Below are 13,858 nucleotides of genomic sequence, written 5' to 3'. Positions count from 1 at the left end.
GATTTTTTGTTTTCTCAGTCAGCAGAGGTGGACGCTGTTGAAGCTGTTTTGTTAAGGCCAAGTGAAACAAAAATTTGTTGTTTGTCCAAACTTTTGTGAAAAAGAGGAGGAGGGCCCCCCCCCCCCCCCCCCCCCAAAGATGGTGGTTTTTCCAACATGGCAGATTGATTTTTCCATGTACTTGACTCGTTTGCTGATACGTTCATGTCCAAAAGAGCTTTCACCCTTTCTACAAGATTTTGAACTTGCATACAGGGACAATTTTGCTGGAAACAAAAATAAAAAGACACAAAATATTGGAAATGTATGATTAAAAAAAAAAAAGGGAAAAGGGAGGCGGGCAGGAAAAAAAGGAAGTAGGTGGGGACAAGAAACTAATTTATATTGGTACTTGGCGTAATGATCTTGACAGACTGTTGCGAAAGACTACAAAAGACCAAGTTGCTTTTGAAAAGGCCTCACAGACCAAGTTGAAGGATAATTGGTTGAGGCCATTGTGGTCGGGAGGGGAAGTTGGCAAGGGCTCAGCAGGGAATCCCAGGAGGGTCAATTGATAGTGCAAGGTTGCAGAAATATATTTTATTTTTTACTGAACATGAAAACTTTGCATTTTCTTTACTCGATATTCGATTAATAAGCTGAGTGCTTTATATTTTCACATTTACAGAGATATTGCAGATTTGGATAGAAGTTTTGTTGCATTGTTGGAAATTCTTTGTGACTTTTCTTCAGAAACAGCTGACATAGAAATAATTGTGACTGTAGTCTGCAGGCTATGCAGATTTTCTTTGCACCACTCCTGTAAAGAATACAATAATGTCTGAGCTTCAGTCAACCACATAGTCAACAGGCCTGGCTGAAAACCTATTTGTGACAATTTCAGATTGTTTCACAATCAGTTCTGTCCAAACTTTTAGTGTCATTTTTTTCCATGGTGGATGGCAACAATCTGTGAACCGAGCAATTTCAGTCAACATTTCTTTTTGGACTTATCTTTTCTGGATGTAGTTTGCTGATGTTCAGCAACGCCAAGTTTGAGATTCTTATTTAATTAATTTTTTTTTAGGGGGGGGGGGTTGAGCAGATATGGACTCCATGTGCAAACAAGAGAGGGCGCATATTACTTTTGAGAGCCCCATGGACGGGACACACTGCGTACTTGTTCATATGACTAATTTTATTCTAAATGCACACAACGACAAAGCATCTTCGCGTGAGCATCAGGCTTCATCGGCAATGCGTTGGAATGTTTCTCCCAGTGGTCTCCCCCAACTCTCCCTTCCTTACCGTTGAGGGGGTACTTGTGCACGGAGCCCAGACTTCTGTTACATTTTGGGCCTTTTAATCAATCTACATGTAAATGTGCTTTCAGGTCTCACCAAAACTATGAATCCACTTAAGTCCGAGCCCAAGGATTGATCAAGACCTGAAGATGCCCAGCAGGGTGACCGTAAGGTCATGCCCCAATTCTGCTAAATGCACTTCAAAAATCTGTCAGATGAATAAAAAATCTGCCAAATTCCCCAGAATCACTCGAAATAGACTATAAACACTTAAAATCACATGCAGATGTTGTGGTATTGCCTTAATTAGGGTTCATATTACATTATAAACAATCTATAGTCACATAAAGATGTCATGAAGTTGCGTAAATGTCAGGCAAAATGTGGTTGCTTCACGATGAAGATCCGGTTCCCAGTGAACCTCAGCAGCTAGACCAGCCAACCTGTCCCATTATGCAAGGGTTTGCTTGAATAGATTGAAGCTTTTTTAACAAATGTACCATTTTTTTTCAAATTTGCTATGGTTTTCTGTTAAATAACCATTTTTTTGTAGAATTCTGCCAGAAATCTGCCAAAAAAAAACGTTCTTTCAAATTTTCTGTCAAACTCGTTTTTTACGAAAAATTCTGCAAATTTAGCCGAAATTCGGCTAAAATGGTCACCCTGATGCCCAGACTAAGCCAGCAGGGATGTAAGCCGAGTCTATCACAAGTCCCTGCAAGTCCATCACAAATCCGTCACAAGTCCTCCAGTCCCAATTCAACTCGCAGGCTATTCAAATGAGCTTTGACAAAGGCATTCCTTGTTTATTGCTCATCCGTTGTTTCTTGTGACTGGACTTGTGAAAGAACTTGTGATTTACTTGTGACTGGACTTATAATGGACTACACTACATCCCTGCAAGACGGAGACAAGGGAAATGTGGTCTTGAAAATGAGCCTCAAGTGTTCTTAGCTGGTATGAATTCCTTGAAAACAAAATAAAAACCACTCTTTGTTTCTCATTCTTCCATTCTTCAGTACCTCACACCAATGATGAGAATGACGATGAGCTTGCAGAGATGTTCAATTCCTCCCCGCCTCCAGTCAAGAAACGTAAGGAGCGCAGCCCTCAAGGAAAAGAATTGTGCGATGGACAAGCTTGGGAAAGTAAGATGCTTTTTAGCGGATATAATAACAGTTTAATTAGCAGCTTGCTCATCTTTAAAAAAGTGCAAAGGTCACTTGCAGCTTGATCTGACCCTAATGACCTCCGGCAATCAAGGCTATTTACCAGTTAAAAGACAATTATTAGTTAATACACAAGTCAATCAAACGTCAATTGTAAGTCAAACCACAACTCAGGTCACAAGCGACAGAATATGATCAGTGAATGTCTTTCTCACAGTGTACTTGAATAGCTTGTAGTTTGATTAGAGACTTCAGATTGATTGTGATTGCTTGTAATGGACTTGTGATAGGCATGTGATAGACTTGTGTTTGACTTGTGGAATGACTTGTGATTGACTAGTGATTGACTTGTGATTGACTTGTGATTGACTTGTGATTGACTTGTGATTTGATTTGTGATTTGACTTGTGATTGACTTGTGATGGACTTGTGATTGACTTGTGATTGACTTGTGATTGACTTGTGATTGACTTGTGATTGGCTTGTAATTTGGCTTGTGATTGACTTGTGATTAACTTGTGATTGACTTGTGATTGACTTGTAATTTGACTGTTACTTGTGATTTGATTTGTACTGAGACTTGACACCTGTTTCAGAAACTTGTTCCAGAGTTGTACAAGAGGTCAACCCAAATTGAAATTGTAATTGAATAGCTTGTAGTTTGATTTGAGAATTTTTGTGATTGACTTAATTGTGATTTGCTTGTGATTGGCATGGGATTAGTCTGGGAGACACCAAAAGAGAAATTTGAACGCAATCATGCGAGGATGACGCCTGACGCTCACCTGAAGACGCTGTGACTAATAGCTTTGGCACATATTCAGGAAGTCGTGCATGCTTTGCGCGCGAACCAGCACAGTATGCACACGCTGCGTGTCTCATCCACAGGCCTCTCAAAAGTGGTAAAAAAGCGCCCACTTTTGCTGGCGCATGGAGCCCATAGTCATTTCAAATGACTGCAACATTTGGTCTTTTATGTCTGGACACTCCAAATTTGTTCCAATGTCCAACTTAATTTTGATCTTTTGAATATGTTAGGTGTTTTTTTGGCTTTTTTTACTTACTCAATTTTATTATTTTACTTTCTAGATGTACATGTGTCCTCAGAGTCGGGAGACTTTCTCGAAGGCTCTACCCAGGAGAGTTACTTAGCAATGGACGACAGCGATCTGAGCAGTGGGGAACTCGACCTGTATGACTCAGCGCCAGACCAATCCCAGCCTGTGGAAGACAGTCAGGAAGGATCTAAGGATCTAGACAATGGACTGGGAGAATTTGTCAAATCTCTTAGGGATTATACGCCACATAACCTGCGTAGCGATCCAGTCGGGTCATTGCAAGGTGCTGGCTTGTCAGAAGGAGGGAGTGAGAAGCAATTGCAACGGGAGTCCAAACGTGCCGAGATTGACAGCTGGTTGAGGTTCTTGCCCGACGCGGACACTGACAAGGAGTCCAAGGAAGGGGGCGGGTCAGAAACAGCCACGCCCCCTCCCTCAGGACAACAGCATTCACTCACTGAGACTGAACCCGCTGATACGCACCCAAGAGGTGATGCTGGACCCCCAGATAGTGCTAATTGCATGGAGACCAAGCACGGCAGCATTACCGAGTTGGGCAGCTCCCAGGATGAGTCGGACAAAACGGACGAATACAGCATCAAGAACAGCCAAGAAACACCTGCTCCTGATGGGGAATTGATGAGGAGGACAAAGCAAAGCATTTCAGTACAATTAGATGGAAGTCGTTGCAAAGCTGATCAGTCTGATGACAGGACGAGTGAAGCATGTGATAAGGAAGATAAGATGGAGACTATTACATTGGTAGATCTTACAGATGCTCAACAAAAGCATGGAAGTGGCACCTTACTTGACTTGGTTGATAATGGTGCAATGGAACTGCAGAAGGAGGTCGCGCAAGTGTGCTCAGATGACTGCAAGACGCTCAAGCCAGACTCAGTAGGTTTGAGAAGTCAAGAATCCCAAGTAAAGCCTGTAGTTTGCTCATCAAGAGAAACTATGGGACAAGATAGTGCCAACACTGAACGACACAAAAACACAAACATATCGCACACTGCTGTCTATGGAACCGTAATTGAGTCAAAATCGCACGGAACGGTCGTGTTGAGTTCCCAGAATTCGTCGGCCGGCTCAGTAGTTCCACTGGGAACCGATGACACGCTGGGTACCGATGATGAGGCACATTTGGAGCTGTCACAGGGCACCAGTCAATCTCAAGACACCTTCCTGCCGAGCTCGCAGGGCTCAGTGGTCTCACGCAGCTCTTCGGATTTTGACGTCCCTTGTACGCCGGAGGGCAAGGGGCTCCGACCAGAGCGGCTGGAGGCTGTGTGGGTCATGATCGCAAAGGGCGAATCCATGCCAGTGATGTCATGCAACAAGACAATCCAACTAGACCAATAGCCGAGCCTGGCATCCGGGAGCTTCTTACATTGCCTGGTCTAGTTCCCAGACCTATTTTACTTAAAACTCAATGGATCTTGAGTCTGGAGTACTGACTAGCAACACATAGCAACCAATGAAAATACGCATGATAATGAACAGATGTTTCCACTGTCTGACATAATGCCGCGCTTTCCTATACTTGTGTTTTTCAAAATCCTGGTCAGTAAACTTTAATGTAAAGGAATGACACCCTTATGAGTCTGACATGCCAGAGTCGTGCCAAACCAAATTATCAAAAATATTTGAATTTAGCACATTGAAAGTTTGATGTTTGAAACAATAAGGAGTGATACCGAGAAAAAACCTTCAAATAGATTCACTCTAAAGTCATGTATTCACAATGCAGTGCGCTACCAAGAGTTTGCCACAGAGAGTTCATTTTTCCCAGTGCATTGTGGGAGATGGTCGACAAATTTGCAGCGCAGGACATTTGAAATTGTTTGTTTTTCCGGTCAGTAGATTTGTAAGCCTATGATTCGAGTATCTGTTTGCCCTTTTCTTTTTATCAATTCGGTGTTTTTTTTGTGAGGCGGCAGAACGCTTTGCCCCGATCTATAACTGATTAGCTCAAGTTGTCTACTGACACTCATTCAAATGGGCCATATTTTGTCGACCGTAAATTTGAAAAATGGACTCTCCATGGCAAAGTCTTGGTGGCGCACTGCACTGTGAATCGCCCAAATTAAAAATCAGTTCTTCACTTGTCTCAAGACAATATCGATGCATTTGGATTGATGTGAGTCACTCTTTAATATTGGACCAGTGCAACGCCGGAATGCTGGTCTGAAACAAGTTGGAAGAATACTCAATCTGTGGTTTCAGTGATTGAATTTTAAATAACTTGGATTTCTTATTTTTACTGAATATTTGTGTAGAGATACATTTGGGATACTTCTGCCCAGAAATAATATCACTTCATTTTAATATTGAGTAATAATGATCTATTTAAAAATGTCATGAATTCGAATTTAGTGTGTTTATTTGTAAATAGATTCAAAATATGCAGTTGCTTTTTGGAATTTAGGAATTTACGAGGTTCTCATTTAAAATATATTATGATGGAGTATCAAGCATGTTCATTTTTTTTTAACCAACATATTTGAAGTAATGTCCATTTCTCGCAATTTTGTTATTTAAATCCACTCAGGTTTTAGAATTTGGTGCAATATTTAAGTTCTTTTACAGCCTACCATTCGTTAAAATGTGTGCGTTTGTGATCGAGTAAAATAAAATGTCTAGAATTTTTATGAATTTCATTTTTTTCAGTAATTCTACATCAAGTTAATATTTTGACAGTGGTGGATCAGTGGTGGATACAGTCCCATATTTCAAAGACTAAATTTGGCCAGAGTAAAATAGAAATCATTTTCAACGTTTCATTGGACATCATTTAACTGGAAATGACCTATCACAATACAGTCAAGTCTCTTTATAACAAACTCGTTCGGACCTAGCCAAATTGTTTGTTATATCAGAATTTTGTATTAAGAGGAACATCAGTCGCATTCATTGTGCACATAAATGCACAGTCGGGACTAAGGCTTTATGTTTGTTATAACCAGAATTTTGTATTAACAGAGTTTGTACTAACTAGAGTCGACTGTACCTAAGGAAATTTGTACATTTGATTCATATGTTTTGTCCAAAAAAATAAATAAGAGATTGGGGGTAAATGTTATTAATAATCAAACTGGAATTTTAATGCTTAAAAAAAATTGAAAATACGTAGAAAAAAAATTTGTTCATTAAAAATATTCTTTTATGTTATTTCAGTATTAAAAACAATAGCTTTTGGCAACGTCTCAACCTCTCACACTTCCTGTTAGTGCAGAAAAAAGAAAAGAAAACTCACGTAGATTTAATTTGCAGTGTGTTTCTGCATTGAGGATTTATGTATTAAAATAAAAAACTAAGTCTATTTTTAAACAAATAGCTTTTATCTGGTCTGACATTCGTACACTAGCACAATGGCAATTGCTTTTGAGAAATTGATTTCAACTGCGTTAATGACATATTTATTTGGATTAAAAAAAAGATATGTACTTCCTGGTAAGCATTGTTTGTTTGGCTTCATTTCTTCAAGTTGTCAAAATAAACTCCAGTGGATTTCTGTTTAATGCTGATAAAGACAAAAATGTTGTATCCTTGTCCATAATGTCCATTTTGTCTTGTAGCTTCCCTCACAAGATATATTGTACTTGACAAGGCAAAACTGAAGTCTTCTGGAGAAAAAAAAATCGGGCATTTTTGGTTATAAGTCATCCATGCTTAATCGTTTATAATATAAGAGCAATAAATGAAACACCCTTTATTTAATAGAATTTCAGTGCCGTGTTCAAGGTCACAAATTTCAAGTGTGGCCGTATCCCACGAAATGAGGCTTAAAGGCCAAGTGCACAGTAACTGACTAAATTATTGTGACAAAGCCTACTTGGTTTAAAATTCCCTGTGAAATTATTCCTTCTGGCATGCTTTCATTTTGAAGAAAACAACAGGTCACATTCCCAAAGATGTGTCAAGTGACGCATTTTTGGAAATTTCCGTTGGCAATTGGTTTGTAATTGGGCAAATCCGTGAATGGGTGCAAGTGCGTAGCGAGAACCATCGGTTCAGCGTGTGACATCACGTAGCAACAATTGGCTGAATGAGAATCACGTCCCGAATGCTGAATATACAGTGTTCACAGAGTTAACACCGCATCAGGTTAGTTGTTTAACACCCTTCTTTAGATTTTGAGCACTTTTGTGGCTTCAAATGAAAAAACTGCGCCAGTGACACATGGTCTACTGTACCTTTAAGGACACATGTTCACTTGTTAGATTTCACATGCGGTAAGGATAAAATAAGTAGCTCCTAATTGTTACAATTATATCGGTTTACGGTAGTTGACACCTAAGGCAAAGTTAAAAAAAACATGTTTCTCGTCCCCGCCCGCTTCCTTTTTGGAAGCCGCCTGGATTTTTTTATTATTTTTTATTTTTGAAAAATGCAGTAAAAACACACCGAAAAGTCCACAAATTCATCGGAAAATAAATTGTAGACCAATACAAGTCTAAATGACACTGTAAATATGTTCAGTTCTCTTGTCCAACTTATCTTTCATTTTAAAAGTGTCTTTGAACAGTGGAAACGCCAACGGTTGCAGAACATTTTTAATTGACGGCCATCTTGAAACAAATAAAAAATAAAAAATGAAAAGCCCCGCTTCCTCCTTTTCTTCAAAAACCCGGACGAGAAACATGTTTTTTTTTACTTGGCCTAAATTTGGCCTATTATTTAGTAGTGTGCGACTTGTGCCTCATTTTATTGGGTAAATGTGCGTTCACAAATGGGCGTTTTGGGATTTTGAATCCACCCTCATGTTCATCCCCATAACATGACTGATTGATCTGATGTTATTTCCTGCTATTTAACAAAAGTTACCAGACAAAGTGTAAAACTGCATGTTGGCTGGCTCAGTATGTGAGGTTCTTCCGGGTGCTGGGCACACCGTGTTTCATGGAAAACAAATTCTTTGGCATTTGACAATCGGGGTTACAACTTCGTGTGGCTGATATTCCAATCCTCCATTTCCCCACAATTTCCTACAGCGCCAACTTTGAGTGTCATCAAAGCCATGTGAGCTATATGTGAGGCATTCTGGCAAAATGAGACGGAACTGGAAACGGGTCATAGTTGAGAAAAATGAAAATAACAGGGTTTTTTTTCTTCTTCAAATTTATTGATATTTGTAGTCTTTGATATGTCTACTACACATTATTTTAAAGAAACAGTATAAAAACCATGGAATAAAAGTGTTAAGAAAAACAATTAGAGTCTTTCATTTTCACGACTACAAAACAGTCAAACTGTTAATTAAATTCCTTTTTCTCATTATTTTAGATTTTTGACATGTCGATAAATGCAAACTTTAAACAGCCATAACTTGTCAATGAAATGTCCGATTGAAGTGCAACAAACATAATTGTAAAGGAGAATTTTATTCAAATTAGGTTTTGCCCTTCACCGACGTATAAACACTGTATACTCAAGTGTGTTACCTCCCGAGTGAAAGTTGGAAAAAATCACTCGGGTGGGACTCGAACCCATGACCTCCTGCTTTCTTTTGCAGATGTCTTACCACTCGACCACCGAGCAAACGGGATCGGTTGGCTGGTTCGAATCTGATGTACATAGCAGCAGGTACCGCATTAACTATTCATAAGATGGAATTTTATTCTCTTTCTTAATACCCGCAAACCCCCATTTCGACCTCTGCCTAGTTCTGTTATTTTGCCAGAACACCTCATAACAAGTTGGTGTTTGGATCCTCATGAACACCTTTTTGTTGTGCTGAGCAGTATTTTCCAATAGCTTCAAATAATTATTGGACATGAACACTAACTCAGCTCCCAGATCTTCCAAAATTCATCCGGAAGTATCGGAGGGTTTTATTCGATTAAGGGCAGAGACTTGCCACTGTTACTTCACATAGGGTTTGATGATCCTTGAAAACACACAAGGAGTGTGTCGTTGCTTTCCTGGAGAAGGAATATAAATTGTTGCAAAGCAAAACTTCTGGGGAATCAAGTTTAAAGTTGAGGTCATTAAAAATGAAGTGCCACGCCTTTTCCATGACTTTCCAGGACAAAATTAGGGTGTTCCTTGACCAATTTCTATGGTGTTTCGGCATCTTACAGGCATGCAACTTTTCCTCGGATCCACTGATTTCCTCGTTTTTTACTTCTCATGAATGCCTTACAAATTGAAAGATACTGCACAAAGTCTTGTTTTTTTTCTCTAAATTCCCAGTTGCATGCCTGATCTTAAGAGCCTGTTGCTCTGGAGGCAAGGGATGCCACTCCCTTTCAGCCTTCCTGTTTGACACAAGACCACTGAGTACCACGAAAGCATCACGATGGTGCACTGAACATGCAACAAGTACGGAGAAGACATGCATTAAGAGAAAGTATAGTAAACTGGACTGCAAACTTGAACTGCAAATAAATATATTCATCACGTATGGGTTGTGCTAGACTCGATGACTTTTCCAAGAAATTTTTCTTGCACGCCTTGTAAAGTAACATTTCATGACTTTCCATGATAGCTTTAAATTCCAAGATTTTCCAGGGTTTTTGGCACGACTGTGGGAATCCTGTAGGTTTATAATTTCAATTAATTTGGATCATTAACAGTTTCATTGTCACAAGAAAACTTTAATACAAAGATGCAGTTATTCAACGGCACAAGTGGTAATGGTAATACCTCCATACTTTAATCATGTCTAAGATATATTTACAATATTTACAGGGTGGAAAAAGCATTTCACCTTGTTTCATTTTAAAACTACTGTGATGGACGAAAAACCATTTAAAACCATTTACAGCAAAGATGAAACCTTACAAGTGAATCAAAACCAATGTAATGCTAACATATGAATATTATTGCGAAAACAACGTGCATTGAGGGATATACTGATTCTTTTTTCTTTTCTTTTTGGCATAAAAAATACATTTGTACAACGACTTCTTATTTGGTCAAGGAAGTTGAAAACATTCGACTCAGTGAGATGCTGAATAAAAGGGAAACGCATCTTTCATGAGACTATTTCCCAACAAATAAACATACGCTTAACACTCATTTTACGCTGGCATTCTAGAGTCATGCCGAACCAAGAGTATTTGAGCGACTTGAGTCGGTCCAAATAAATTATTGACAATTTTTTGTCCATTAATTTCCCATTGCAAAGACTCTTAGAGTCTGAATGATCAACTGTGACAGTTGCGCCTGAGTGTAACAAAATGCAGACATTTGGAATACATGTCATTTGGTTCAGCATTCTGAAAAACAAGCTGAAACGGGGTAAAAAACCAGTCAATTTTTTTTACACTGTGAGACATTCCAAGAAAAGCACTAGGGATAAACCTCAGTTTGAGACGATGAGAGTTCCAAGATTTGAAATAAGTGCTGTCACCACAAAGCAATTTTTGTTGTCAAGTTTTGTTTCAATCGGTAAGTTGTGTTGTACCTTTTCCCTTTTTTGGGGGAGGGGGTTCTATCAAACATCTTTTTAAAGGGAATATACAACATTTTCATACATCAAAAAACAAAACTACCATATCATTATGAAATACCTTACTGGACTGTTGATGAATGACAGTGTAAAGCATCCTGTAAAAATCATGGCACCTGGTGTGCTGTAATTTTCAAGCAAAACGCTGGTTGGCCAACCAGCGTTGGAAAAAAATTGGTTTTTTTTTCAAATAATGCCCTCAATTGTTAGTCTGCATATTGCCTGCAATCGATTACACGCCTATGAGTGGGTACAAGCCAGCTAGACTGGTTCCCTGACCTTACAATTCTGACATCTATAAATTGCTCCTTTCATTTTAAGTGGGGTCAGGGAACCAGACCACAGGAACATAATTGTTCTTCTTGCTTTTTCCAGCAACTATGAACACAGAACTTCAAACAAGTCATCAGTGTAACAATATTTGCGATAAAATACCAACCCCGGCCCAAATCCATCCATTTCTGAACATTACAGCTAAAGCAAATGTTGTGTATTGCCTTTAAACCTACTTTTATCCCATTTAATTAGTTGACTTTTAATTCACTGTAAAATAACAGCAAGATTTTTAATGCTATTTTTGCAAAAAAAGTAGTTTAACAACTTCAATTTTGTTGGCATTCTATATTTCTGTTAACTACCCCCAAATGCTATAATTATACCATTAGAAAGCTTCCACGAATATAAAAAAAATCTCAATTCTTAAAAAAGTCAAACTTCATGTTCGTTTTTGGCAACAGGTCACACATATCACCTCAGCAACTACTGGGATCTGTTGTTTGGTGAAAAGGGACTGGCGCCAGTAATTTTTGATAAAAAGATTCTTGATGACATTTATAAACCTCTTCATAATAGAGAAAAACATCTGTTCAATTATAACAAATACAAATTTTTGATTGTTTTTTTTCCCTTCAAAATGCTGTCAAACATGAAAGAAGTAAATATACAGAGTTAGATTTTAAAGCCGTCTTCAGATAGTTTTGTACAAGAGGGCTACATATTTATAGAATTTGGGCACTGTCACGATAACAATAAATGCCCTCTGAAGGAAATGGCAAAAAGTTACAATATAATTAATAACCACCACAAAGTTGTACGGTTTTCATGTTGAAACAGCAAAGATTCAGGGAAAATAGCATTACCTTTTTTTCATGGTTAACATTCAATTTCGATTAGGAAACTTTGCACTGAAGTTATGAATACTTTACACCAGGCGTAGTTTACTACTGACCAACATTCTCTCCACACACACTGAAAAAATCTAATTGAACTGATAGACCTTGAAACTACACTATTAAAAAATAACAAAACAAAAACTAACAGCACCCTACCTATTAACAGTTATTTCATTTCAACGTGTGCCATTTTGCCAAGCCCAGAATCATGATAAAGTCCCAAGGGTGCAGACCAGTAAATCGGTCCGAAATTGCCTACGCCGGCCAAATCACGATTTGCATGCCCTCAAAATCTTCAGTATTTGAGCATACTGTGGGCCATGCACAAGAGGGTTTGTAAAAAATATGAGTGGAAGCCGTGCACAGGACTGGGAGCTCATAGCTCCGTTCAATTTTGATGAAATTGGGGCCCTAAAAGCGCTCTAATTTGCAATGGAGTGTTGGCAACGTTTTTCAAAATGGCGATGGGCTTCAGGGCTATTTTAAGGGGTGATCATCTTCAGATGGAAATTTCTCCTAAAAGTCATCAGTTGACCACCACCCCCCCCCCCCCCCGTAAATTGAAAAGAAACTGAAAAATGATGAAATAAGCTTTAATTTGATGTGTGTCTTGAACACCTTGGAGAGTTGTGAGTATTTTTCCCGAATTTCTGAAGTGGGAGCATTTTATCATTGGGGTCAATGGAAGTTTATTTACTGGTCTGCAACCCTATGGGCTCCGTGCACAAGTACTGTCTGCATGGTAAGAAAGGGGGAGTTGGGGGAGACCACTGGGAGAGACATTCAGACGCTCACGTAAAGACACTACGGTAATGGCTTTGTACACATTAAGATCAAAATCAGTCGTGCATGCTGCATGTTTACGGGTAGTACGAGAATCAGGTACCCGATTGAAAAAAAACAAAACATGGGCACCCAGGTACCCTTATTAAAGCTATAGTCCATCATTTGCAGCCATCCGAAAAGTAACTGGCGTAATTATTGTTGAAAAACAAACTTGGTTGAAAGATAGTAAGGGAACTAAACTCCCTGTGAAATTATTCTTTCTGGCAAGCTGTCATTTTGAAGTAATCAATGAAAGAAGGCATTTCCAACGGTGATTCTTAAGAAGCACCGTAGGAAAATTTAAATTAGTAGTTCGTTTTGTTATTCAGCGCAGCGCGCGCAAGTATTGGAACGACGCACACGCGCGCGCGATTGTTATAATTCGTCGGATCAGTGCGCGACTTCGCGTATAGCTGCAATTCAAACCATGATTCAGTAACTTTTGATTTGAAATTGAGATCTTAGAATGCTGTTTTTCTCGGAATGTACAGCTGAAGCTTAGCTGAAACTTTATCAGGTTAGTTGCTTAGTATCCTTTATTAGATTTTGAACTCTTTTGTTGCTTCAAACGAACAAAATGGACAAATTACAAATGATGGACTATAGCTTTAAACCCAACCCCCCCCCCCCCAAAAAAATCTGGGAAGTTGCTGTTCACGTTGTTCATTAAGGTCTGCAGAATAGCACTACCTCATCAGTGTGTCAAAACAGCAAGGTACAAGTGTGTACAGTGAGCTCTTCAGCTTTACGGTGTAAACTGCATTTTCGCAATCGTCGTAGCCTGGTTTTCATTTTGAAAATTCCCTTTCTTTTTCATTTTTGAGAAGTTACTAATATGTAAAGTTAATTATGGGTACCCGATCCCATAATCTGGAACTGGTTCCCGACATCAGCG

The 13,858-nt window shown here is 39.0% G+C and overlaps 1 protein-coding gene across 1 annotated transcript in view; it reads left to right on the top strand.

Annotated features, from left to right (window-relative positions):
• The window catches only part of LOC119737244 (protein artemis-like), a 55,452-nt gene extending 50,087 nt beyond the window's left edge, over nucleotides 1–5,365 (top strand). The window contains exons 15-16 of the mRNA XM_038211442.1: nucleotides 2,303–2,431; nucleotides 3,542–5,365. Of these exons, the coding sequence (XP_038067370.1) occupies nucleotides 2,303–2,431; nucleotides 3,542–4,872 (1,460 nt within the window). The 3' untranslated portion in view covers nucleotides 4,873–5,365. The remainder of the gene's footprint in view (nucleotides 1–2,302; nucleotides 2,432–3,541) is intronic.
• Nucleotides 5,366–13,858: the final 8,493 nt, after the last annotated feature.

Source organism: Patiria miniata, unplaced genomic scaffold, assembly GCF_015706575.1.
Source record: "Patiria miniata isolate m_02_andy unplaced genomic scaffold, ASM1570657v1 HiC_scaffold_3, whole genome shotgun sequence".
NCBI classification, from domain to species: Eukaryota; Metazoa; Echinodermata; class Asteroidea; order Valvatida; family Asterinidae; genus Patiria; species Patiria miniata.
The sequence above is the reverse complement of the archived record's forward strand: the minus strand, read 5'-3'. Positions and strand labels throughout refer to the sequence as shown.